At 36.9% G+C, this 27418-nt stretch overlaps 1 protein-coding gene across 1 annotated transcript in view; it reads left to right on the top strand.

Moving 5' to 3' along the window:
* Positions 1 to 27408, top strand: part of LOC135087165 (tyrosine-protein phosphatase corkscrew-like) — a 33129-nt gene extending 5721 nt beyond the window's left edge. Inside the window, exons 2-12 of the mRNA XM_063982005.1 lie at positions 4908 to 5070; positions 16431 to 16607; positions 20920 to 21073; positions 22112 to 22249; positions 23803 to 23934; positions 24048 to 24175; positions 24578 to 24742; positions 25566 to 25676; positions 25869 to 25959; positions 26697 to 26845; positions 27166 to 27408. Coding sequence (XP_063838075.1) covers positions 4908 to 5070; positions 16431 to 16607; positions 20920 to 21073; positions 22112 to 22249; positions 23803 to 23934; positions 24048 to 24175; positions 24578 to 24742; positions 25566 to 25676; positions 25869 to 25959; positions 26697 to 26845; positions 27166 to 27186 — 1429 coding nt within the window. The 3' untranslated portion in view covers positions 27187 to 27408. The remainder of the gene's footprint in view (positions 1 to 4907; positions 5071 to 16430; positions 16608 to 20919; positions 21074 to 22111; positions 22250 to 23802; positions 23935 to 24047; positions 24176 to 24577; positions 24743 to 25565; positions 25677 to 25868; positions 25960 to 26696; positions 26846 to 27165) is intronic.
* The last annotated feature ends 10 nt before the right edge of the window (positions 27409 to 27418 follow it).

The following is a 27418-nucleotide window of genomic DNA, read 5'->3' as shown; positions in this document are numbered from 1 at the left end:
CATAGTGTGGCCAAAGTCAATTGATTGGGGAAGGCATGTGATGTTTTTCTTTGACTGTTTCATTTTTTTGGACATTGAACTCAAAAAGTTCAGTAGGCAGTATTATTTCCTTTATGATGTCAGAAAGAACGGATGGTGTGATTACTTTTGTATTTATGTTTTGTATGCGGGTAATTAGGTACTTTACAAAGGATTAATAATGTGTCGCTTCTTGAGCACTCTACTCTATTTAATGTTAATGAGCGATGACAGAGTGAAGAACAGTCGTAAATCGCGGTTCCGGCACTTGTTTGTCGGCGACGCAACGTGCCCACATGTGCCTCCGTCGATGCATTTATTTATGGCATTCCTATACGAGTGTGTAGGTATAGACGACGGCAAATCAAGCTTAACTCTGTGACATTTTATGCAGTTGTAATATCTGCTATTTAAATAACGAAAATGTATTGTATGACGTACTGTCGACTCTACATAAATACTGCGCCCGCACTGACAGTGACACCGAGTCAGTTTTACAAAGTAATCAATTTCAGCATTTCTCTTCTGACCTTCAAGTGACGAGCATATCTTAGATTCGCGTAACTTGTTACACTTTTCATTATTTATTGTCTAATAAATAACTAATAGGTACTTTCCTGAAAAAAGTAATGTAAATAATTTACAAAATTATGAGAAAATATATTTACTTAAAAAGCGAAATGAAGGCACATGGGAGGCGCCCGACGAAATAAATAAATAAATAAATATCCTTAGACATTTTACACTGCGCTTCTAGTCCCAAACTAAGCAAAGCTTGTACTATGGGTACTAGACAACGGATATAAACATACATAAATACTTTTTTTTTTGTAAATACTTACTTATTATACATAGAAAACACCCAGTCCAATACAAACAAATATGTTCATGCACACAAATGTTTGTACTGTGCGGGAATCGAACCCGCTACCTCTGGAATAGTAGTCCGTTTCGAACCACTACACCAAACGGCCGACAAATGATGAAATACAGGTACTTTTTACCGGTACACATTGTCATAAGGTCCGCCAAGGGATCACTTTCCCTTACCATGTGATCAACATACACATAAATCATTTTGTTTTTAGGATAAAATGATAATTCACTTTGTTTCCTGCCTAGTCACTGTTACACATTTGCTATGAATCATGATTTCAAATGAAATAAAACTAAAAAAAACAACTGTCATGCTTTGTTGCTGCAGTACCATACAAAGTGCTAATGCTATTTTCAAAGACAACAATAATGATAACGAACAAAATAAACAAGATCATTATCAATATTGGATAATTCCATTATTAATATAAGTAAATAAAAACACAAACCTAATAAAAAATAAGGTCATGGATGACACTTGAAAACTGGTATTTCGAATAATTATTAGAAGGAATACACGTGTGTATTTTTGTAAATCCCCTCTGTAAAGGGGAAAAGGTTTAAAGTTGATAATGTATTATAAAAACTCGACTTCTCGTGGTAATTCCTAATTCATAAATTATTATACTTTAGCACTTTCATATTCGTCTTGGGCTGACCATAGTAGTATTAATAAGGATGATCAATGTCCATTATTATCAATCTTTCTCAATAGTCTTTCAATTCATGCCCTTCATTATAACATCGGTGATTAAGTTAATGAGGGCTCTATAAGGAAATCTCTTTTGAATTGCATTATGTGAGTAGGTACGTTTTAGTTTTATTTGCAAATCAGGGATGTAGTTGAGGATAAGGTTGTTGATGATTTTCTTTAGGAAGTTGCCAACAATAGGTAAGTATAATATTGTGTTGCGTGTTAGCGTTTAAATCGTTAGTTAAACACATAATTCATAACAAAACAATAAAGTGTCAGAGCATATTGAGACTTTCGCTATTTTCAAGTTGTTTGTTAACTCTTGTTAATTGAAGATCATTTCAAGAACGGTGAAACAATGCGGAAGAATATACTTGCGGATTTAAAAAGTAGTTAAAGAACGTAGTTCACCATGTGGAGTGTATTATTTTCAGTCGGCGATACATCCTGCTTAAAGAGAATGTGGGTCCGGTAAAAGTTTTTAAAGCGAGATTGTTGAATGGTAACTTGATGGCAAACCCCCATAAAATACCTCATAAAAATTATTGATAAGTCTGACGATAAACACATAATTTAATATTCCACTAGGTAAGTACGAGAGATAATTTTTAAAATTTTACCAATAATGGACATGGACATTCAAATACTTTTATGCTTAGTAAGAAAAAATTGGAGGATTATGATTTTTGTAATTATTTCTTGTATGATAATTAAGTTTTTAGATACTCTACGTATTCATTGATTCCGTAACTACTTGTCTTTTTCAAACTAATATTCGGAACGTTACGTAAAGTCTGTGCTCTTTGGAAATACCGATTGTTTCAAGTAAATCTATTGATTGGTTTTTCTACTATAATCTTTATTGGTTTTCTTGTACTATTTTTTCAAACGTTTCTTGTGACAGGAAACTAGATAAGTAGCTGTAGATATCAATTAAAGTGACAAGATAAGTTTATTTTCAAACAAAATACTATTTCTTTATTCTCTTTATTTAACTTTAAAAAAATTTGTGTGAAAATTAACGTTCATTTGCGGCAGTACTCGAAAACGTGTTTTGGTCACGTAATTTGGCGATTTCCATACTCAAGAGTTAGCGTTATTATAAAAATAAATGAGACTAAGTATTTATTTGCGTTTCATTTTCGAGCGGGTATTTCAAGTTCATGCGATACATGCGGTTGCGGGTACCTAAATGATTTTTCATACAGAAAATTCAGAAGGCTATAGAACTTCTATAGGTACCCTAAAAAAAGCTAGGCTGTACTGAGTAAAATGGTACCTATTTGTTCTTGTCGGAACAATCAAGTCAGCGACATTAACGTATACGATCTCGCAAACACAATCTGAGCGTTAATCATTGTTGAGTGATTCCCACAGCGAATGTTAGGAAATGTTAGCTACGACTACCTTACATAGGCTTATTACAAAATCAATACTTGAAGAAGAAGAATGGATATTTAATTATATTAAAACGTAATAAAAACTTCCTGTGATAATTACGCTCACAAAGATGAAAAATATATGTTGGAAAATGATACCATAAGTTAACAACGCTTTCGACTCACAATAGGCAGCCAAGACCCAATGCTGCGTTGATTATCAAGAGTACAATTAAAACTTAGTAAGGCACTTGATATATGCAGATAATATATAAATAATAATCTAAAATAATAATCTTTACATGTACCTATCTAAGTAATGTTACTATCGTAGGTAGAAAATCTTTCAATTCATATCAGATTGTAAACAACACTACAAATAAATTTTCATATTCATATTTTATGTTGGTGCAATCAGGCCAGACAAAACAAATCTGGAGCGTTATCTATGAAGCTTCCTTTATTGCTCAAAAACGGTGCAACAAAACAAATCGTGAGTAATCGAAAGATTAGTCGAAGATGTTCTTAGCTGTCGTACCTATATGACGAGGCTGATACCTTTCTGCCTTCTTGTGTAACCGCATAGTGCGGACGACAGCACATAAAGCTTAACATAGTGGCGTCTTATTTCGTTGCAATACATGCTATTTTGCAACAATAGGTACAGTATAGGTTGATGTGCTTTCGACTGTACCTACATACCTAAAAGACCTGTTTGCCGCCGCGCCCCAGCGGCTGGGACTTGGGGATTAACCTTATCACAGCAATAATAATAACTGCATTTCATCTACTTATCTGCGCCACAGTGTCTGTGTACACTTAAAAGGATTCGAACATTAGCTGGACTTGATACGGTATAAATAAGTAGCTTCTTATCTGTTCATTTCTACTTTAATAATAGCAAATTGTTCCAACTATTACAACAATTATCCTAGTACGGTACTATGGTGTCTACATTTATTTCTTTTCTTGTCATATTGTTGTTTATCAACTGGTATTACCTACTTTAATAACTCAGTACATGGTACACTCGATACCCCATGGACAATAATTGTCAACGCATGAAAATATTTAGGTTGGGTTGCACAATCTTTCTTTAACTTTAGCAAACGTCAAAAATCTGTCAGACTCCATACAAAAAACACCGATTAGCGTCATAGTTACGGTTAAAGTTAGGTGGTGCCTTAGCATCGTGATCGTCATACTAATATTTGTCTCATACGGGAATCGATCTTGCACGATGGGGATTTCTATGCATACCTGTACCAAATACGTAATATGCCTTATTTACACATGATAGGTTGCTATGGAATGTCAAGTGGTCTGATTAGACTCGATTCTGAATCACGACACACACCTCTTTGATATCTTAACGGTTGATTACCATGCGTGACTCCTGCATGGAACTTGGAAGTCATGGAATTCGGTTTCATGTTGATTTAAGACCTTTACATTGTGGACAGTAAAAAAAAAATTTCATTTTCTAGTTTCCTATGAGTTTCCATACGAGTAGTAATAACTTTTCTTGCGCTTACTCTCTACGAGTATCTAGGCTTTTTAACTTGCTAAGCATTGTGCGGTTTTGTTAACCTCTACTTGAATAAGCCTCTTTAGTCTTTCAACGAGCAATAAGCGATCCCTTACGTATGAATCTTGGGCAATCAGGCTGTTCTTGCAGGTATAGATCGTTTCAACCACGAAGACGCGCCCCACCATTCTTCCGCGAATGTTTGAGTGTGATCGGTAGGTACACCGCACACTACAATAATGACGCTCGGATTGCTTGGATCAAACTCCCCGCGCTTCCCACCAAAAATTGGTGAGGCGCGTCTTCGTGGATGAAACGATCTAATAATGTCGGCCACTTCAATTAGTAGAACCTTTGAGCACATTTCTGAAACAATCCCTCGTATGAGTAACTAATCAGGTTGTTGTTCCAGGTGGTTCCACGGCATAATGTCGGCGAAGGAGGCGGAGCACCTGATCATGGAGAAGGGCAAGAACGGCTCGTTCCTGGTGCGCGAGTCGCGCGCGCACCCCGGCGAGTTCGTGCTGTCGGTGCGCGTGCGCGGCCGCGTCAGCCACGTCATGATCAGGAGACAGGTGAGCAGCTTCTTTAAACCAGTGTTTTTCAACCTTTTTCATGACATTCTAGTATGAAAAAATATTTGGCGACCCCCCGACCGTTCGCTTTTTTTTCATGCATTTTATAATGTTACAAAGATGTTTGTAGGGACCGAATACTTCAATCCATTCAACATTTTTTTTACTGAGGTAGTTTTTACGACCTCTCGCGACCTATAGAGGCTTCGCGACCCCCCTGGGGATCTCGACCCACAGGTTGAAAAACACTGCTTTAAACAATATTTAGTAACTAGCTGCCGCCCGAAACTTCGTACGCATAGATCCCATTTTACCCTCTTAGGGATGGAATTTGGTAAAATCCGTTCTTAGTGAGTATCTACGTTCAAAGGAACTCCCATGCAAAATTTGAGACTCCTAGCACTTGTAGTTTCTGAGATTTCGTGATGAGTGCAGAGTGAGTCAGTCAATCAGTGACCTTTCGCTTTTATAAATAAATATACATAGATGGAGGAGTGTCTGTTCAAAAGGGGTTATTTCCACTTTGATCCATCATGACGGATGACGTCAGGGCATGCCCTGTGATCGAGTTTGATCAAAGATGCCTTTTCCCCTTTAAAATTTCCACTTTTTACAAAGTTCTAAATGATATTAATTTAGCACTTAGGGCCTTGCCACATTGGCGGATTGCAAGCGGAGCGGCGCACGGCGCGGCGTAGAAAACGCTTGCAATTCGCCAGTGTGGCTAGGCCCTTCGTCGATTGTGCTTTACACAGTGTTATTTTCGATATACTGAGAGTTTCTTTACTGTGGAATTAGGTACTAAGTGGTTTTAGAACAGGCGCTCTTCAATTTTGCATTATATTATTCGTACTAATAGTTCCGTTTATCTAAGCTAAAATTTACAACACTACGGACGCGGACGATAGGATTCGAACTCCCGACCCTCCCGGATCGCATGCGACACTGACAGCGTTGGGTCACCTCTGTTTGGTTTATTTTTGCCAAGGTTCCACTGGTTTTTCATGTATTCCTTGGTTATTCTCATATCAGGTTTCAAGAAACCTATTCGGGTCTAAAATAGATACGTATTTGGTTTTTAACAGTGAACATTTTTAAAGTTTTCTCAGAAACTTGATTAAAACTTGCAGATTTCAACCAATTTATTGGACTTCTTCGTCTGAAAATAACCTTGTTATGACTACTTAGACTTAGAACATGTTATAATTAAAACGTAGCAGGAAAGTATTTTAAATATCTACCTACCTACTTGTTTATTTTTTGTGAATCGTGTCACTTGACATAACCTTGCCAAAACATTATGGGGCAATAAAAGCCTTTTAATGTAAAACGAATCCCAAACTTGTCTTTGACTGCGCCAAAGTCTGGCTTTATAAGGTCATAATATACATAGAAAATTGCGACGTCCTACAAACAATGCTATAAAATTTAAATGCAAGGTCGTGTATTTTGGAGATTGGTCCAATTAATTTATCATCGTAGTTAATACCAAGTTTTTATTTTTAATTTATGACAATAATCTCAATTTAGGGTTAATTGAAATTACGAATCAAAATTGCCACCTCAATAGGTGGGAATTTCATGGGGAATTCCAAATTACTCCAAACTGGTCTGGAGAGATTCCATGAAACGTCAAATTACGACCAGCAGCATCCGTAATCTTGAAGGAGAGAACTTTATTTTTTGTTTTAATGGAGGGCCAGCTCGCTGTACCCCAATTAGTAATCAATTTCATATTATGTTAATATGATGTTTTAGAAGTTTCCATTATTTTGTGGAAATAAGAGGTTCCTCGTCTTATTTATTTTCATCACATAATTTATAAATCAAATCAAATCAAATAAATTTATTTGCTTAAAACATGGTGATATACATATAGAAATTACTAATGAACTATCAATCTCATTTCGAGCACCAAATTAAAATGGTGTACCTACGCAGTGACAAGTAACTCGGAACACATTACAGTGCTAGTAATTAGCTCGGATTCGTGCGTAGGCGCAATGAACCACTTATTTTGAGATGACATTTGCTCCGCCTTTGGCCGTACAATTTGTGCTTCCAAACAATCGTCTCTAATAAACAAAAAATGTTTTTGGAAGTACGAGGACAATCACGGTTTTTTGCTTGTTATAATAAGCTCGCGAAGTGCCACCCACGTTCCTCGGGTCGAGAGGAAAACATCATACGTGCCATTGATGTTTTCAACTATGGCGTTGTTGTACGGAACCGTCCAGCGATTTGATAATATGATAAAGTTGTTGCAATGCTTGGTGGTTTATTTTTTTTAATGGTTTTAATGTATTATTTGTCATATTCATAATTTTCGTTATTTTCCATAAGTTTTATTTACGTACAAGTACCTAGGTAAGTTCAAACACGGTTTTCCATGTAAATAATTTTCTGGATTTGCATAACAAACTTTCCATAAAAGGCCTGATGACTTCTTTTCTAACTGAACACATTCTAAGTAGGTATTACATTTCTAAGCACACATATCCGTCATTACTCATTATGCGAGCAATTATGTGAGCATAGCGTAGGTACAACTTAATAGAAGTTTTCAATATCTATAGTTGCATGTCGAGTTATTGTTTGTTAATGCAAACTGTGTGGTAATAAATATTTGATGCAAGGTCGCTTAGGTGGTCGGATTCATTTTGTACAGTCGCCAGCACTTATTTCTTTCTTGCAAAAGTGGCCCTATTGCAAGTGTATACCTAAGATGCTATGGTTGATGCAAAGTCATCCGTGCAAATTACACTTCCAGTTGCAGTAATACGCAGGTGCAAGACCGATGCATGGAATTTCCCGCAGCTTTCTAATCGATGCTTTTACCAAGAAACCGCGTTGTTTTTTTCAATCGCTTCTGAAGTCTAAATTTTTTGTGTGTTCGGAAATACCTTTTAGTTAACCACACCGCAATAGTTTATAAATGAGTCGTGTTCATCAAATCTTCATCCATATTCCGTGATAAAACAAATTTTTATTGAAAGTATGCTTATTTATAAGGTTCTTCTTTTACGACGTATCAATAATCTCCTTAAATAAAAATATTGAAAGATGTCGTAGATTTTTTTAACGAAACATGTAACTGAATCAAAACACAGCGCGTTTTGACTCTACATTTTCTAATTCAAATAAATAGGTATCCAAATCCAACTTTAATAATAGAAATATCAAGAGCTTTTTTGTGCATGTTCTATTCTTTAAAGTTTAATCGTATTGTTTTTAATGATTTATTGTGTCTCAAATACGGCGTGGGCGAAGTTGATTACACCCAAAGATGTATTATTATGACGACGTAATTCTGTACACCGTAGACTATACTAACTACCTACACTCATGTTTTTTTGAGATCTATGAACAAAATAACAAAATACATGAAGTATTGTAGGTTTTAAGTAACACAATATTTTAGGTTTCATTTTGTAACAAACGTTTCACTTACCATTTGTTACTAATTTCAATTAACATGGAAATGGTTATCTAAAAATAATTGAGACATTAATAGTAATTTTCACTACTCTACCCAAGATAGCTTCCGACCTCCCAAAGATGTACATTAATAAAACTGTAAATTCATTTTTATAAAAAATCTCTTTATTTTTCAACACAGTGATTTTATATTAAATTAAGACTTTTAAGAAATATTGATTGTCTGTCATGATTCTTGTAGGCAAGGTTATTATCAAGTTTTTACAATTTAAAGTGTTGTTTTACCGGTAGATGGTCATACATCGATTTCCTTGGTTTGGCAGTGTATGCTACACTAGCTTCTGCCTGTGGCTTCACCTTTCACTCAACATGAGGGTATTTTTTCATAAAAAGTTTAGTATGGCCTAACGTGACCAAACAGTCGAGTCAGAGAATATTTTTATTTCTCAACTTAAAAAGAGCTGTATACCTATAAAATTTTATATAACCTAGATTCTTTTTGCGAGAACACAAGACATAACCCGTCCTTCTCCAAATTCCAATCTAACTCTACCAAAATTTATTGGTGTTGTTTTGGCATTAAAACATAAATGCAGTGTTATTTTCTCATGTATATATGTTAAGTATAGCTTTAAATTTTAAATAGTCGAAGGCACCTACGAGCCGCAAGGCCAAACGGCGCCTGCGGTGAGGTCGAACTTCTGACTATTCGATCACAGAAAGTGTGTCAAATGCTTTCTGTGATCGATTCGCACATTTTAATCATTCGTAATTACATCAGGCCAAGTAATTAAAGCTGAGTGCGTGCGCTTGCTCTCAAGGAACGCTCGCTGCACCGAACTAGAACTGCGTATGCTGCGCTAGAATATGGAAATGAGGTTGTATTCTCAAACAATAAATTGTTTGACAACACAATAACAATAACATTCCAATGGTTTGTTTTTCTTCTGTTAGTTTTGTGTTGTGTAGATTACATAATTAACTAATCATATCTTTAAATATTATTTTTATAACTTATTGATATTTTAGAACTTATCTTCTTTTAAAATGCACTAAAACATTTATGAAAATGTCGATTCAAGTTTTATGACCATCGACCACCTTCCAGATCTAGATAACAGTTACAATTATTGCTATTCCTGTGGTGTGAGGATGGAATTATCATTCGTTGACTTCAATTCATTGTTCAAGCACTTTGCCAAGAAACTTTTAATCTCGGTTAGCTTTAGGTACAATCAGAAGAAGAAGCATGACGGTTGGATCCAGCCTTCATATGGAGCCACATAACCCACGTGTGAATCATCAGCGATCTAAATCCGAGGGGCGAGGAGTGACTGTTCTCCGTATCCCGCGTGACTCACGAACCTCGGCCATGCCCTTTTTGAGGCATGTCTGTTTATGAGTGCATTGTATGAATAGACATACTGCGAATCCAAAAATCTAACAAATCCTTTTAAGATTTTGTTACTCACTTTACAAATAAAAATGAATAAGTAACTCAATGACAGGCGCAAAACTTAATAACGACCAATTATTCTTGGCTATGAATTCAGTTTTCGAATGGTCGAGTACGAGTAGGTACGGTAAACGATCATAGCAAATGTTGTGATAGGGATAGAGACATGCGATTTTTGGTTTTACAAAGATAATACGATAGAAAATAATACAAAGTAATAAAAACCACCTGTTATAGGGGCATTTTTTTGAGAAATTTATCAAATAACCAAAAAAATACGAATTTTTAAGCAGATTTTTTTCAAAAAGTATCATTTTTTATTATTTGTTGGCATTTTCTGGGTATTTTATGTATTTTTTCAGTATCGTCTGTTATTTAGCATTATTATTGTTTTTATTTTATCAGGATATACCGCTTAGTTTAAAAGTTATTACGTTTTTTTTACAATAAGTAATTGGAAGAAAAAAAATTCTATAAATTTTTTAAAAAAAATCTCAAAAAAATTTTGACCTCTTTTTTGTCGATAAAAATAGGTCTATTTTAATCTATTTTCATATGTACACTTTAACGTGACTCACACTGTATAATAGTGCAATTTGGTACTAGGCTAGCAGAATAAGCGAAGAGATGGCTTGATATAACTCGATTATCATGAAGTATGTCGAGTCGAATTTAAGCGGGAAGATCATTACTTTTATCTGTCATTGTGGCTTCTATTGTAAGTTATCAAGGAGCAAACATTGGTCTTTGATTCATTTTTGCATTCCAGACTTCAAGATTTTAGATATCGTGTAAGAACTAGCTACAGTCCTAGCTCTAACATTTATACCATTACTTGTATTGAAAGTTCTGAAGTTTTTGTCCCTATCTTACTAATTACGATCCCCGGTAATAGTTGCGTGCTGCACACTGCGCATTGCACTGAAGTTTCCGATGCAACGCTTCGATCGGTCGGTTGCTAGCACGCGCTACCAGGAGTCTAGGGCACAGGGCATGCGTGGCGTCCCTAGAAACCGGGAGCAGAGCTTGTATTAGGCCTTTCCCACATTGACCGGACAATTCGGAAGCATATTGATATGCCGCACACATTGAAGCATATTGGACGATGTTGATACACCGAACGTGACTTTAGCCCAAATATACATACGTAAGTACATACAGTTCAGTGTATAGTGCCGGTACCAGGCTAGCATAGAATTGTAGGAGTAATTCGAGTGAGTGTTGAACTGTTGACGAATGAGGAGGCTAGCTGTTGCATCTGCGCCGTGCGTGGTCGGCTGGCAATTAATTTTGATGAAAGGACTGCATCTCTCTGAAAAATAATATGTGACCAAATAGTGAAAGATAACCATGACTTCAAAGGTGAGGATTGCTTTTAATTTTTATATTCCTATTCTTAATTGTTGGTTTTAGTTTCCTGTATTCTGTTTGAAAAGTGTAGGTTATTTTATTAAACCTGTACTTACTTGTGATCCAATAACATAAATTATGTAGTCATTTGTGCTGTGAAATCAAACCGTGACATAATTTTCTACGTGTAGCTTCATATTCGCAATAAATGGCGTGCCGCGAGTGGCTCGATGAGACTGATCTACAAACGCATTTCTAATTACAAAAGTGATTAGCCCAGATAGGCAACAATTACCCATTGGTGACGTGCGCTGGGAAAATGCAAAGTGACCGAGTGCACGCGCTATGCGTGCAAACTTCTAATGAAATTCTGAGGTTCTTACTAAACTGTGTGAACATAACCTGCTTAGGTCTGCAGTGACACGAAAATTAACATCTTTAACAATAACAAAGACAAAATACAATCAGTTGTCTCCGGCAGCGGCATTGTTATGATTGATAGAGTCAAGCTGCTTTAAGGTTATTCTGTTCTAAAACTAGGGCTTTTCAGGATCCATATACTTATTTACCCTGGATATAAAGAGTGCCGAGAACCGAGACGATTAAAAAATTATCACGTCAGTCTTTTGTCTTTACTAGATCAAAGACGTTTACAACAATCTTACGTTATTTATAATTACCCGTTTCTTTAATTGATGTGAGTAGGCTACTAATAAATAACAGGTAATTCCTGTGATACAGAATATTAGTAATCTGTTCTGACAAAGGGTTTATCTTCGAGTTTATGGAGTTTTCAAAATTGAATCAGAAAACTAGTTTCGGTTAGATTTTTTTATAAGAGTATCCTTATTGGTGAATGTGTCTACAGAAACTGTACGCATTGATAGAAGATGATGTTACTTTTTTGTTTTTAATAAATCTGTATCTGAATATTCCAGCATCTCCTTACTTAGGGGGCGTCCATAAATTACGTGAGACAATTTTGGCCATTTTTCAACCCCCCCGCCCCCCTTGGTGAGATTTGGTGAGATTTTGCCTGACCCCCTCCCCCACCCCCCTAATCTCACGTGATATTTAATAAAATGCTAATAGATTTATATGAAAAAATCAGTAACCCAGTGTCGTACCACGCGCAGTGCAGGGTTCCGTAGCTTCCCGTCGTTTAGTAACACAAGCAATTGCTTCAACCTAGGACCAGTTTTTTGATTCATAGTTAAAATAACTAATTGTTAAATTTTGCTACTAATGGTTAAATATTAATAAAATGTAAACTAATATTTAAAAAATGAACTAAAAGTCAAGTTAAACATTGTTATAAAAACATTTTTTTTCTGTTATTTAACATCTTGTCATTTGACATCTGTCAAATTTGACTATTGGTTACTTTAACTACGAATACATAATATTTTCATACGTATGTAATGACATTTTTTAGGGTTCCGTAGTCCTGACAAGGAACCCTTATAGTTTCGATATGTCTGTCTGTCTGTCCGAGGTTTCGCTTGGAAACTATTGGCACTGGGGAGCTGTAATTTTGTGAAGGTATGTATATTAATCACGCCGACTAAACGGTAAAATAAAATTTTGAAAAAAAATAATTCTAGGGTAGCTCCCCTGCATGTAAAGTGGGGATAAATGTTTTCAAGGAAAACTATAACGGTTAAGATACATTACTTAATTTAAGAGTAATAGCACAGAATAATAATAAGTACTACGTACAGAAGTTTTACTTCGCGAAGGTATTTAAAAAAATGTATGCTCAATCTCATTAACAATATGGTGTAATTTAGCTTGTCTCAAGAGTCAAGCAAGTTTGTCAGAAGTTTTGTTGACAAACGTCAGTGATCGGTACTGCGCCGGAGCTATAGGGCTGACTTCGGTAAAATGATGTGACGTGAGGTGCCAATCTGCAGAAAATGGCGGAGGAAATACATGATTTAGCATGAATTATCCCAACTAATATTATAAATGCGAAAGTAACTCTGTCTGTCTGTCTGTCTGTCTGTTACGCTTTCCCGCTTAAACCTCGCAACCGATTTTGATGAAATTTGGCATAGAGATAGTTTGAGTCCCGGGAAAGAACATAGGATAGTTTTTATCCCGGTTTTTGAAACAGGGACGCGCGCGATAAAGTTTTTCTGTGACAGACAAAATTCCACGCGGGCGAAGCCGCGGGCGGAAAGCTAGTCATGAATAATATTAACTACTTATTTACCTCTCAGTGTCTTCAGGCAACTTAAAAAAGTACATTCTGTGTTTTTATTATTATTTAGGCAGTTAAATACTGCACAGTATTTAGTACACCATTTTCTTTATTTTTTTCCATCATACACAAGAATACGCGTGCGTGAGTCAATGTTCGCTCGTATGTGAGGCCTTGTCGAATAGTACTCTTGTAGGGGGCAATCGTGCGTGTTTTGTTTTCGATGTAAACTCGCGGAGATGAACAGGCCTGGTAATAGTCATTTGACTCATCCCAACTAATATTATAAATGCGAAAGTAACTCTGTCTGTCTGTCTGTCTGTTACGCTTTCCCGCTTAAACCTCGCAACCGATTTTGATGAAATTTGGCATAGAGATAGTTTGAGTCCCGGGAAAGAACATAGGATAGTTTTTATCCTGGTTTTTGAAACAGGGACGCGCGCGATAAAGTTTTTCTGTGACAGACAAAATTCCACGCGGGCGAAGCCGCGGGCGGAAAGCTAGTGTATTATATAATTTCTTAACCAGTAAAAATTCCTTAGAAGAAAATATGAAAAGTGACTTTAGATGAAGTAATTGCTTGCTTCTGAAATATATTGTGGTAACGACAAACAACTACGCTTACTTAGTTTAATTTGATTAAACGGTTTAGAATAAATTGTCATTATCAATTTAAAAAAACTCATTTTTTTTACTTCAATAACCCAGTTTTCTGGCAATTTTACTCTATTTCTTGCGGGAAAAATTACGTGATATTTTCCGAGACCCCCCCTCTCCCCCACGTGAGATTTAGTGAGGTTTTCGTTGACCCCCTCCCCCCCCTAAAAGTCTCACGTAATTTATGGACGCCCCCTTATATGTATTATAATTTGCATAATCTCAAGCTTGGATTACATCTTAACTCTCAAAAGCTTTATTAGCAGTAGAACAATGAAAAAAATGGCAATTTGACCCAGAGCACGCCACTTGTCTTGTTAACCGCTGATTAAACCCGGCAAAAAAATAAACATGTCGTTTGGAGTCCACAACGTGAATCCAAATCAGTTTTATGAGCCTGTGACTCCGTCCTGCGTCACTCCACGAGGAAACAAAGTGGAATAAAAGAACAAATGACAATCAAAGCCTACGTGACCGCCGTCATGGTGTGGTGTGGCCTTGGAGACGGTGGTTTAAAATTTGGTAATTTAGATAACAACAACGTTATTTGAGTCTAAAGCTCATAAGACTGAACACTTAAAACCCTGTGCCGGATTATAAAGTTTATGGGTATGTCTTATTATGAACGCGTTCTTAGAGTTTTCCATGTCAGGTCGAAGTCCATACAAGTACACCGCCGAAGAAATCGCCATTATCCTGGGGTGACGATCCCCCACCGGATTATCGGGGTTCTAGTGTGAGGCTTAGCGATCGACAGCGGGTCCCTGACACTTACTAAGCCCCACATAATCTCTGGCATTTCTTCGAAATCCTTTGAAATCCATAGTTCAAGAAAACTTCACCTTAAATTATTTTATGTAAGTATTTGTCTTTTAAGATTACCAACTAATTTTGTAAGATCACAAAAAATAATTCGTTAATGGAAAGTTACTAATGCTATAGGTACTCAGATTAAATACCTGCTTGGGACCCTCTATTACATGACGCGAAGTTTATATGAATCTCGTGATGTAATTATTAAATAAGCAGTTGTGGTTTACTCACACAATCATTGGGATTAAATAATGGTTCTTATGCTAATTCTAAACCAGTTATGCAACAATAGTTTTATGATAAAATAATGATATGCACCTACAAGCATTTACTAGACTCTTCTACGAACTTACGCGTGTATGGACTTCTCTACATTAAATCAGTAAAAGCCATTAATTTTCATGATTATGTAACTATTAAAATGATAAACCATGTATTTTATGGTTTATTAGTTACCTGTGAAGTACTATGTAACAAAGTGCACATCAGTGCAAGTCGGGTGCACATCCGACTGCTTTAGACATGTTTGTTGTAAAATCAAATCTATTACAACTACTCTAGTGCCGTAGTCCGTACATGACGGTAATAGGTACGGTAAGGCACATGTTCAGATTGATTCCAAGAAAAGACTGATTATTAAGTAAGCTCATAAAACTTACATATTACATAATGAGAAACTATAAGTAGGCATATTATGCATTTTTTTAAGGAAATCTTTCTTGTTTTGCTTACTCTATCTCTGTTTAGTTTAAATGTGGCATGATGGTAGAGTCAATATTTTAGAAATCAAGAAAGTTTTAAAATTAAGTTTTTCTATAGAACTAGCTGAGTATCATTCGTAGTTGCTTGTGTATGTGCTTTCAGTCCAATGAAACTTGAAATCAATAAGTCCATCAAATGGACTTCCATTCCATTCGTTAAAAAATCGAATTATGTATATCCGCATTCAAGGCAACTTCTACAAGTTGTAGATGACAGGAGCTGAAAATAATAACGTGAGATTGAATAGGCCCTTATTCAAAACCACTGACAATAGTGACTGAGTTTCTTGCGCTGCTTCTTCTTAGCACTGACCCATTTAGTGTCCTGAAGCAGTGGTAGGGATAATACTGGGCTGTGTTAAAGTGCTTTTTAAAAGCCTACTTGACTTGCATAAATAAATGAGTTTTATGAGTTTGGGTCGCAATAGATAGATATCAATCGCAAAGATTAAAGCACCTAAGGGTACTACACAACGGATATAAATAAACATACTTAGATACCTACTTATTTTGTAAATACACATAGGTACATATTATACATAGGAACACCCAGACCGGGTAAAATTCATCATCGTTTCTGCCCGGCCAGGAATCAAACCCAGGACTTCTCGGCATAGTACTCCGTTCTGAACCACTACACCAAACGGCCGCAAACTATAACAATGCATTTTGTCGTTTCCAGCACAACAAATATGACGTGGGCAGCGGAGAACAGTTCGACGACCTGGTGGGGCTGATCGAGCACTTCCGCTCGTTCCCGATGACGGAGACGTCTGGTGACGTGCTGCGCCTGCTGCAGCCCGTCAGCGGGACGCGGCTGCGCGCGCACCGCATCGAAAGGAAGGTGCATGAGATGCAGGTATGCGCACACTTAACCGCCTCTGTAGTCTAGTGGTAAGACCACCTGCTTCAGACGCAGAGGTCCCAGGTTCGATTCCCAGTGGGGACAGATTTTTTGGTTCGGTTTGGTTGGTGGTAGGGCTTATTCTAAAGTGGGGAAGATTTTTCTGTTCGGTTGGGCTTGTTCTAAAGCCCGCCTGGCTAGCTACCACCATCTTATCTAAGTCTGTCGCCATAACAACAATGTTTATAGCATTGTTGTGTTCCGCAATTATAGGTACTCGTAAGATAGCCAGTTCTTCCGTGGTTGAGGATACCGGGTGAAGCTCGCTTCCACCTTCGGCCTGATTATCACTTACCATCAGGTGAGATACAGGCCAAGAGCTTCCTCGTTGATGATAAAAAACACGCATTATATTCGACGCAAAGACTCGTGGCAGGCGGGGACATTAGTAATTTTTGAAACAGAGATGCAATCGTTCGTTCGTTCGTTTCAGCCGAAAGACGTCCACTGCTGGACAAAGGCCTCCCCCAAGGATTTCCACAAAGACCGGTCCTGCGCCGCTTGCATCCAGGTACCTCCCGCGACCTTCACCAGATCGTCGGTCCACCTAGTGGGAGGCCTGCCCACGCTACGTCTTCCAGCTCGTGGTCGCCACTCAAGGACTTTCCTGCCCCAGCGGCCATCAGCTCTTCGAGCTATGTGCCCCGCCCACTGCCACTTGATTTTAGCGATTCTGCGGGCTATGTCAGTCACTCTAGTTCTCCTACAGAGATGCAATGCCCATGTTATTAATTATTACTTAATATTAACAACTCTATGCCTGCCTCTTTGTGACGTCACCTATAACCAGACCATCACCCATACGACAGAAAACGTGATATGCACTGTCTTATTATTACACCGCCTGCCACGAGTCTTTGCACTGAGTATAGTCTACTATTATTTATTCTGTGGTATAGTACCATTTCCGCTTAACGCCTGTAGAGTGCCGGTAACACAGATCCACCTAGAAACCATGACAGGTAAGTAAACTCTATTGGTGGTAGCAGATACATCGAGAAACTAAGACAGTAAAATTATTTGCAATTCACAGCTCTACGTTTATTTCTCCAATATTAACCAGCACAAAATAACGCAGACACAGAACATAGAAACCTCTTTCTATGGTCTGTGAGCGCAGAGTAGTGATATTTAGACACATCCTCTGTATTCTATCACGTTGATAAAGTGGGAAATAAGGAGTTAATGTTAATTACTTTTAATTTCACTGTCAAGATTTCCTCGTGGAATAGTGTGCTATACCTACCTTTCAAATAATTTTTGGGCGGGTTTGAGATATTGATGCCGTTTGCTAGACTAGCCAATAAATAAGTCCAAATGTGACACATAAGTCGAGTTTCAGTAAGAGTGCAAGTTTGCTCGCTCTCCTGAAAAGTTGTTAATTTTGATTTACCTACGCGGTGACAACTTACAATTTGTTATCTATGTGATGATACGTGTGATAGCATGGCCACCCTTTTAAGCAAAAACTTTTATCATGTAGGACATGTAGTATTTACTCATAATCTCTTAATACCTATGATTATAAAATAATCTTGATTCACTTAAAGTACTTTAATGAGTCACTTCCTACATTTTAGGGCCTTCCCCATACACACAAGAAAGAAATGTACAAATTAGCGATACATCGAAGATAATGCAATGACATATCATATAAAAAAACATCTTAGAGATAATGATGATAATATTGATGTAGAGGCCTAATTATCTCCTAATCGGCCAGAAAAATATCATTCGTAAATGGGTTAATGATACCAACTTTATGAATTAACTAGCTTTCCGCCCGCGGCTTCGCCCGCGTGGAATTTTGTCTGTCACAGAAAAACTTTATCGCGCGCGTCCCTGTTTCAAAAACCGGGATAAAAACTATCCTATGTTCTTTCCCGGGACTCAAACTATCTCTATGCCAAATTTCATCAAAATCGGTTGCGAGGTTTAAGCGGGAAAGCGTAACAGACAGACAGACAGACAGACAGACAGACAGACAGACAGAGTTACTTTCGCATTTATAATATTAGTTGGGATGTTCTAATAAGATTTTACAATACAAAACAATTAATTTTTAAATATGATTTCGTATTGTTGTTCGTAATGATTTCGCAACATTTTAACGTTTTGTTCTCATGTAATTTGTTACAATTGTCGTCGGTAAATTTAATTATCACATCAGTATGATAAATGGGTCCAGCTATTTGCCGAGTGCATTAAACATGAGCCGGCGTGGTCCCTTCACGTGGGCACCCATGCACCGGCATAATTACCTACTGCATTAAATAAAGTATCTACTTGATAAAAGGTTATCTGTTATGTCGGTTTTACTTTAATTAGATCACTAAAGTCGTTGAGATTATGATCAACCACTTTGTTACTATCTTTTAAAGTATCCACTTTACATGTTACTGAAGTGGATGAGCTAACGAATCGGGCATCTAACACAATTTGCCTGCTAAAATAATAGAAAACTCCGCGACTGTTGTTTACAAATAAATCAAGAAAAAGGACTTGTTTAAAGGAATTGATAAACGGGACAAAGACGGCTTATTATTGTCTCGAGCAGACAATAATGATTATTCAAATGAAATCATCTTGGATTGGAATGGATGGAAACTTGCTGACCACGTGAACTGATGTCAACGCTAACGTGATACATTCCAGAGCAAAGTCATAGCATTTTTGCAATAATGTAGAGCAGCAGGAATTAAATATTTAAAATTAACTAGTAATGCATAATACACACAACATGCCCAAATTATTGAACGTAGTAGGTGGATGGAAAAAGTTGCATAGAAATACTTATTTGAAAATGAATAATACTATGCCAAAACAATATGCAAATGTATTGTGGCTTTATGCTACGCTAATGGTGCTACTTATCAGTAATTAAAATTTTTATAAAAAAAAATAAAACCGACTCCAAAAAACCTACACTAAAAAAGTAGAAAAATAATTACTAATTACCTACTTATTTATTAGGACGAATTATTAATATTTATGTAGGTATACCATGATTGATACTTCTGGAGTCGGTGCCAAGATTATGAAACATGTAAAGTTTGTCTGCACCGACTCCAAAAGTATCAATCATGGTACTAATTATTACGTTGATGTTACCACTGAAGGTAGGCGGTACATTGAGACCATATTCTTCATGTCTACTGTAAAATAATATTCCCTACAAAATAGGTACAGGTTACCATATAGGAAACCTAAAAAGGTCTTAAACCGTCAGCCCACCTTAAAAACATAAAAGAATACAACTGTTGGTCTATTTGTACCTATAATATTTAAAGAATTTACCTCCAACTCCTAAGCATTAAGGAGTTGTACTTACCATGACCAGTTCATCATGATGAGATGATGAATATCTGATGTAAACACTTGAATAACATTAGAAACTATACTTATCTATAAATTAAAAGAATTATCTTCCAACTCCTAAGCATTAAGGAGTTTTACCTTCTATCATCAGCTCATCAATATGAGATGATGATTTCCAGGAGCAAATACTTGAATAACTTAAGAAAAAGTTTGAAAAACGATATACGTGCCTATAAAATTTGAGGGTTGCCCTCGATTTCCCTAGGATCCCATCATCAGATCCTAACTTGGTGACAATGGGACCACCTCAGAAGTGTACCCTATCGAACAAAAAAAGAATTTTGAAAATCGGTCCACAATTGACGGAGTAATCGGTGAACATACATAGAAAAAAAAAATACATACAGTCGAACATATAACCTCCTCCTTTTTTGAAGTCGGTTAAAAATACATAAAGAATAATACTGAAGACACATTAGCAACTATGACAGTGGCTATTTTGGGATCAATATACCTACCAACTCGTATGTTTGAATGTAAAAGTTCTTCTAGTTATTTCTAGAGTCGCCCTGCAAACTCTAGATTTGCGTCATATATTTCGATTCGTCGCCAACCTAATTTGGAATTCTGTAATGCAATTGAATTATTTTGTATTTATAACCAATGCAAGGTAACTCTATTACCATTTTACGATTTTAAACCACTGAACCGATTTAAATAATTTAATCGTTCGTTGAAAGACTGTTTACTAGCTCGAAGTCGCGGGCTGCAGATAGTATTACTAGACAGGCACCAAGATGTTTGTAAACACATGTAAGCAAGTAAGCTAATAATAATACAGATAGCACTTGGCTTTGGCCCGTGCCATCCGGAATACCAGCTGACTAAAGGCTAAGATGAAAAAATAAATTAATAATTTGCGTGTCTAATTTTTATGTTTTTCCCACAGGAGGTAGAGGATTGTCCGAAGTTGGAAAGCAAGAACAGTTTCGAGAGCGAGTTTCTGACGCTGAAGATGCTGGAGGAGCGGCACGTGTTCACCACGCACGAGGGTCTGCGGCCCGAGAACGCGCTGAAGAATAGATATAGAAACATATTACCTTGTAAGTGCTACATTAATACTGTTGTAGTTTCAGATTATACTTTACTCCTTACCTACTACTTTTGCTTAGGTATTTCATCTAGACTAGTCACTTTTATACTAAAACAAAGTCGCTTTCCGCTGTCTGTCCATATGTAAGTATGCTTAGATCCTTAGAAATACGCAACGGTTTTTTAATACTTAGAGTGATTCAAGAGGTTTATAGAAGAGAAAAGCCGATGAATTCATTGCACCCGTGCGATGCGAAACCGGGGCGGGCTGCTAGTACCTAAATTATAAAGAACAACTTTGAATGTCTTTTATGGTTAAAAATGCTCATTTAAAAATTATATTTTTTACATTTCGAAATCTTATCTGAAAGCTCATTTGCTGACTGGGAATAACTAGATAAGGTCTAAAGCTACTCGTATTACTTTTATTTATTTCAGAACGATTTCAGTTGAGGGCAGCAAAAAGTTTTAGCTTACGTCATACTAAGCACCTATCTAATGTAAGTCGATGGGCTCTGATCGCGGCCGATAAGTATAGAGTGCTAACTTAAAGAACTTTATCCCTCAATTAATGGCCACAGCTTAGATAACCTGGTTATTACGCAAACCCGTGACGATTACGACGCGATCGCTCGGAACGTCACGATAAGTTCTTGCGTTAGCGGTAGTCTTTGATAAACGATGTTATTACTGCCCTTAAGGTTTCCTTCCTAGTTTGCGTTATCAAGATTGTCGTAAATGATTATTATGATTTATCTTACAGTAACCAAAATGTATTAAACTAAGATACGATGTTGGCACAGTGCCAGATTGGTTTACCTTAAACTCCAGGATGTTTTTCCAATATTCCCCGGGTGCGGCAGAAAGTCAGATTATTTTAGAAAACCTGTAGTTATTTCTATAATGGATAACTAACTATATTTCCGGTGCATATTAATATTTATACAACATAGAAATCATTGGGGGAGGCCTATGTTCAGCAGTGGACGTCCAATGGCTGATATGATGATGATGATGAAGGTACGAGTACCATCTGTTGTTTGTTCTAGATGACCAAACCCGCGTAGTGCTACGTGACTCCGACAAAGAGTCGGACTACATCAACGCGAACTTCATCAGAGCTTCGAGGATCAGCGACTCCTCCAGCTCGGTGCAGTCGTCCAACGAGAGCCTCCATAGTGTGCAATGTAAGACCATGTAATACTTGATACATTACGAAGTTATAATTTATACAAACCTCGTTAGGTCATGATCAGACTTTAGTATCGCTTTGACAGTTAACACCCATCTTAGAACACCTTGAATGCGTCATTAAATTACCTATAAACCTTAATTGGTATACCTAGAACTTAAGTACTTATTTTGCCAGAGGATTTTTTACCAATAGCTTATGACAGTCAGGATTGTTACAGTGTTAGTCGTAAAAAATTACAATGATTTTATTAATAAACCTCCGATAACCTCCAAACGAACTGTTAATGATGTTTAATGACTATTTAATTGTATTTATTATGAAACTATGACAAATAAAAATAATAAGTTCAGGGTCAAACCTCAGTGACAACATCTTACGCTTGATCACGCTAACTTTTGGTAATAACAGATAAATATTAAGGAAAATCCCCTTATATGCGTCACTTCGCACTCGGATTCCATACTAATGTCCTCACAGGACACGGATTGAATCTAAGATTAACAGCAGCCTGTTTGCATTACAAATGTTTGTGATTATAGAGAAATCATCAGTCTTGTGATTTTAATATTAAAGGCTAAAATCGTTTGCAGATTATTTGCATCGCATTAACTAAATGACCTCTTTATGCGTAGATGTTTAAGTAGCAATGCGTCTTTACGGATAGCTTAAATACTAGTCATATAGATTTAATATTGAATTGAACAATGCAAGTGTCACATCTGCGACCTTTATTACAATTACTAGCGGCCGCCCGCGACTTCGTACGCGTGGATCCCGTTTTACCCCCTTCATCTATCTTACGCGGTTTAGATTTTTTCATACAAATGTTTTTTTCCGCTAACTCCCGTTCCCGTGGGAATTTTGCAATATCCTGTTGTAACTAAGCTTCAAGTTTACTAAGGTACCTGCATGCCAAATTTCAAGCGTCTAACTTAAGCGGTTTAGATTTTTCATACAAATGTTTTTTCCCGCTAACTCCCGTTCCCGTGGGAATTTTGCAATATCCTGTTGTAACTAAGCTTTAAGTTTACTAAGGTACCTGCATGCCGAGTTTCAAGCGTCTAACTTAAGCGGTTCAGATTTTTCATACAAAACGATTTTCCCGCTAATTCCCATTCCCGTGGGAATTCCTAGGTATCCTATAACCTGCCCAGGAGTATGAAGAATAATTGTACCAAGTTTCGTTAAAATCCGTCGAGTAGTTTTTGTTTCTATAAGGAACATACAGACAGACAGACAGACAAAAATTTTACTGATTGCATTTTTGGCATCAGTATCGATCACTAATCACCCCCTGATAGTTATTTTGAAAATATATTTAATGTACAGAATTGACCTCTCTACAGATTTATTATAAGTATAGATTTTGAAAATCGTATCAATATTAAAATATGTAGGATATCAAGCAATTAGATTACTCGACACATGCATGTACCTATACGTACGCATAAAACTTACCTTTCCCAACTTTTTGACTAAATATTATGTGGACCACAAACTTGTTAACGCAATTGTATTTCAGCAATAATAGATTTTTTGTTTCAGCATTAATTTTAAGAAGTGAGACAAAGAAGCCTACCCCTCTCGTCTCCAAGTCCCTCTCAGATGATGCTCTGAGAGAGGTCAAAATGGGCATCAAAATGGACAAACTCAATGGAAATTTTACCGGCGACATAGGTTTGTTTTTTACAAATAGCTACCTGACTCTTACTTGTTTATGAAATGCTTAAAATGCAAAACAGACGTTGTGGTAACATCGAGTCCTATTAAAGATACGTATCTTCTTGCAGTGAAAGACAAAGTGTATATTGCTGCTCAAGGCTGCCTACCAAATACGAAGGATGACTTTTGGCGAATGATTTGGCAGGAGGACGTGAGAATCATCGCCATGATCACCAATGAGATGGAAAAGGGGAAGGTTTGTGATTTAAACTTAACACTGATAGAAATGTACCTGCTTAATATATTAGACTCAAAGATTGTTTGGTAGATAATGCCACATGGTATTAAGTTTGCCTTTTGTACAGTAATTTTTATAGTTTTAAGTTTACAGGAAATGGCCTGTAAAAAATTTGAACGTTATTTATAAGAAATAATAACATATTACTTCCTACCACTACCACTTGCTTTACAAATAATTCGCAATTTCGGGACGGGTCACATTTTACTCGTAGAAAAAATAAGAGACTCCCGGTATTGTAAACTTTTATGATGATCTCTTCCTAAATAATAGGTAGAAACGTTGAAAGATTCTTTACTTTTACTTAGCTTACATTTTAACCGATTAATTATTAAAGCTAACGGAAAATGTGTTCTATAGAAAAAGTGCGAGCGCTACTGGCCTCTGTCGGGGCAGGAGGAGCGCCACGGCCACCTGACCGTGAAGTCCATCTCGGAGACGCAGTACGAGGACTACCTGCTTCGCGAGTGGGACGCCTGCGCAGACGGCCAGGCCTGCAGGACCATCTACCAGTACCAGTTCACGGTGGGTACCTACTTTGTAACAAAGATAACAGTCTAATATAAGATTTTAAACTTTCGCGTTCCATTTCAATAAAATAGTAAGATACGGGTCTTAACGCGACGTTTATTAATGAGTTACGTTATGTACTCACGGCTTGACGTTTCGGCTGCGATGCTGCAGCCGTGGTCACAAAGATAATAGTCACTTAGAACTGTGAGACTCCTCATAGTAAGAAGCTACGTTTCAGTGTCAGATCATCAAAATCACTGGCAGGGTTTTAAATTGGAACTCACTAAGTAACTCTACAATTTGTGTGTGTAACCTAACCTAACACCTTATTTTGCTCATAGGTAAATAATATTATTATACCTACGAGTAGGTAGTACTTGCACCCTTGCAGAAAACTAGATAACATAAATTATTTAATTATGTGGATACCTACATAGTTATTACAATTTAGTTAAAATTGAAAATTGACAGTGTATTGAAAAATAACGAGAAAATATACTTTGAAAGAAAGAAAGAAAGAAAGAAAATATATTTATTTGGTACTAAATGATACACATTGACATTACAAAGTAAAAATAATACAATTGTTGTACCAAATTGGTCTCTGCTCAGTATGAGGCCATAATGGTATTCTTGTACCACAACACGGCCAAAAGGCCTCCAAAACCTTTTTATCTGAAATGCCCGGCACGTGTAAAGTATCAATAGCGGATTACCTACTATGTGAAGAAGCGTTGGATTTTCCCGCTCATAATAGTCAAAGCTTATGGAAATAATGTATAAAAAACTTTATTGAAATTGATAAAAATGAGTGCATTATTATTATATGTTTCAGGCATGGCCCGACCACGGCACGCCGTCAGAACCGGACGGGGTGCTCAACTTCATTCGAGATATCAACAGAAGAATGTACCAAATCAGACAGGATAAAAATCCACCAGAGCAGGTGAGCTTTTGAAACAATCTTTTTGCTAAGTTCTGGATATCGTTGACAAACAAAAGTAAAAGAAGTTTGGCGTAGGTACTTGGATGCTTTTGTTTTTCGATGCTGAGGTCATATTCAGCATTCATAATATGCTATGACAACCTGTTCTATAAGTAGGTCATATGAATAAAAATTTTTTGTTTCTATTTTCAGAATATATTATGCGTGCACTGTTCAGCGGGTGTGGGCAGAACAGGCACCTTCATAGTCCTGGATATGTTGATCGACAAAATTAAGACCTCTGGTAAGATACTGCTAGTAATTAAAAGATGTCTAATGTATAATTCTAATGTACACTCGCGAGCAAAAATATGGAATCACCCTATTTGTTTCAAGCGATCACAAAAACTAAATGACTAATAGAAGACAAATAAAAATGGTACCATTTTAAAGGTAATATTATAAACTTTAAATTGATACCACAGATACATGCATAGTCATTCAGTTCTTAAGATCGCTCGGAACAAAACACAAGGTGGTGATTCCATATTTTTGCTCGTAAGTATAGTTAATAGGTATTTTTGTTTTTTATTTTGCTTGCGAATCTTATTTTTTTTGTGCCTAGCTATCCGCTATTGCGAAATGTAGGCATTATGCGAACTGTTTTTATAGAGCAAATTATATGACCTGCCCCCTTGACAGTTTTCATTTAGAAATCGCTTCACGGAGCAAGAAGTAAATTACCTACCTGCTTATCTATTTGGTTAGGCCCCTAACTTAAAAAGTGCCAAGCGATTTCGGAATTACAGCTGTCACGTTTTAAAACTTGTCTAAGCGCTGGTCTGAACTAGTGTTCCTCGAATCTTAAATCGGCAGTCCGATGCCGACATCTTTGGCCTATTGGCGGATTAGTGTTGTACCTACGTACTATTCGATTTATCGATACTCAGTACGAGGCTGCGCAAATGGAGTTCCCATTAATTACGCTGGCAGTGAACTTCATGGCCAAGTTCCAGCAAGCTGCAACAAGTTGTTTTCCAGGTTTCAACTGCGACATCGACGTGCACGACGCGGTGCGGCTGGCGCGCGCGCAGCGTAGCGGGATGGTGCAGAACAAACAGCAGTACAGGTTCATCTACCTCGCGCTGCAGGACTACATGGAGAACAAGAACTTGAAGATCAAGAAGAAGGTTAATAGATTCTAGAAACTACTCTCTACTGATTTGACTAGTTTTATGAGATAGGTAAACTTTTAAGTTTGGTCATTTACTTCTGAAAATATGAAATCAGTGAAAAAACTCGCACACTCACTACGGGTGCCAGTCGCACAGTCGCGACAGCAATATAATTACGCGCGAGCGATAAGGATGGGTAGCTAGAGGTCATAAGACAAAATTCTACGTGCTCCGTGCTCACGGACCGGGCTTTAGTTACTTAGTTTTGAGCCTTATTTTACATTAAACCGCAATCTTCATCGAATGAATGAATAAAATGATGATTTTGGTTTCAGGTGTACACGTCGGAAGCCTAACACATCGTCGTCGCCAGTGAACCAAAGTGCAATGAGACTGCAGTTAATAATTACCTATAATTATCATTATTACCTACATAATGACTTCGTCATACATATTTATAAGTTTGAGTATGCAGACCAGAGTCGCTGAAATGCATACCCGGTGTAGATTCAGTCATAATAATTATAATAATAAGTTAAAGATTAATATTTTAAATAAAACTTGAATAATATAATTTACTTCCTAGTT

The sequence above is a fragment of the Ostrinia nubilalis genome, chromosome Z (genome assembly GCF_963855985.1).
Source record: "Ostrinia nubilalis chromosome Z, ilOstNubi1.1, whole genome shotgun sequence".
Lineage (NCBI taxonomy): Eukaryota > Metazoa > Arthropoda > Insecta > Lepidoptera > Crambidae > Ostrinia > Ostrinia nubilalis.
Note: the sequence above shows the minus strand (reverse complement) of the source record. Positions and strands in the feature narration are given on the sequence as shown.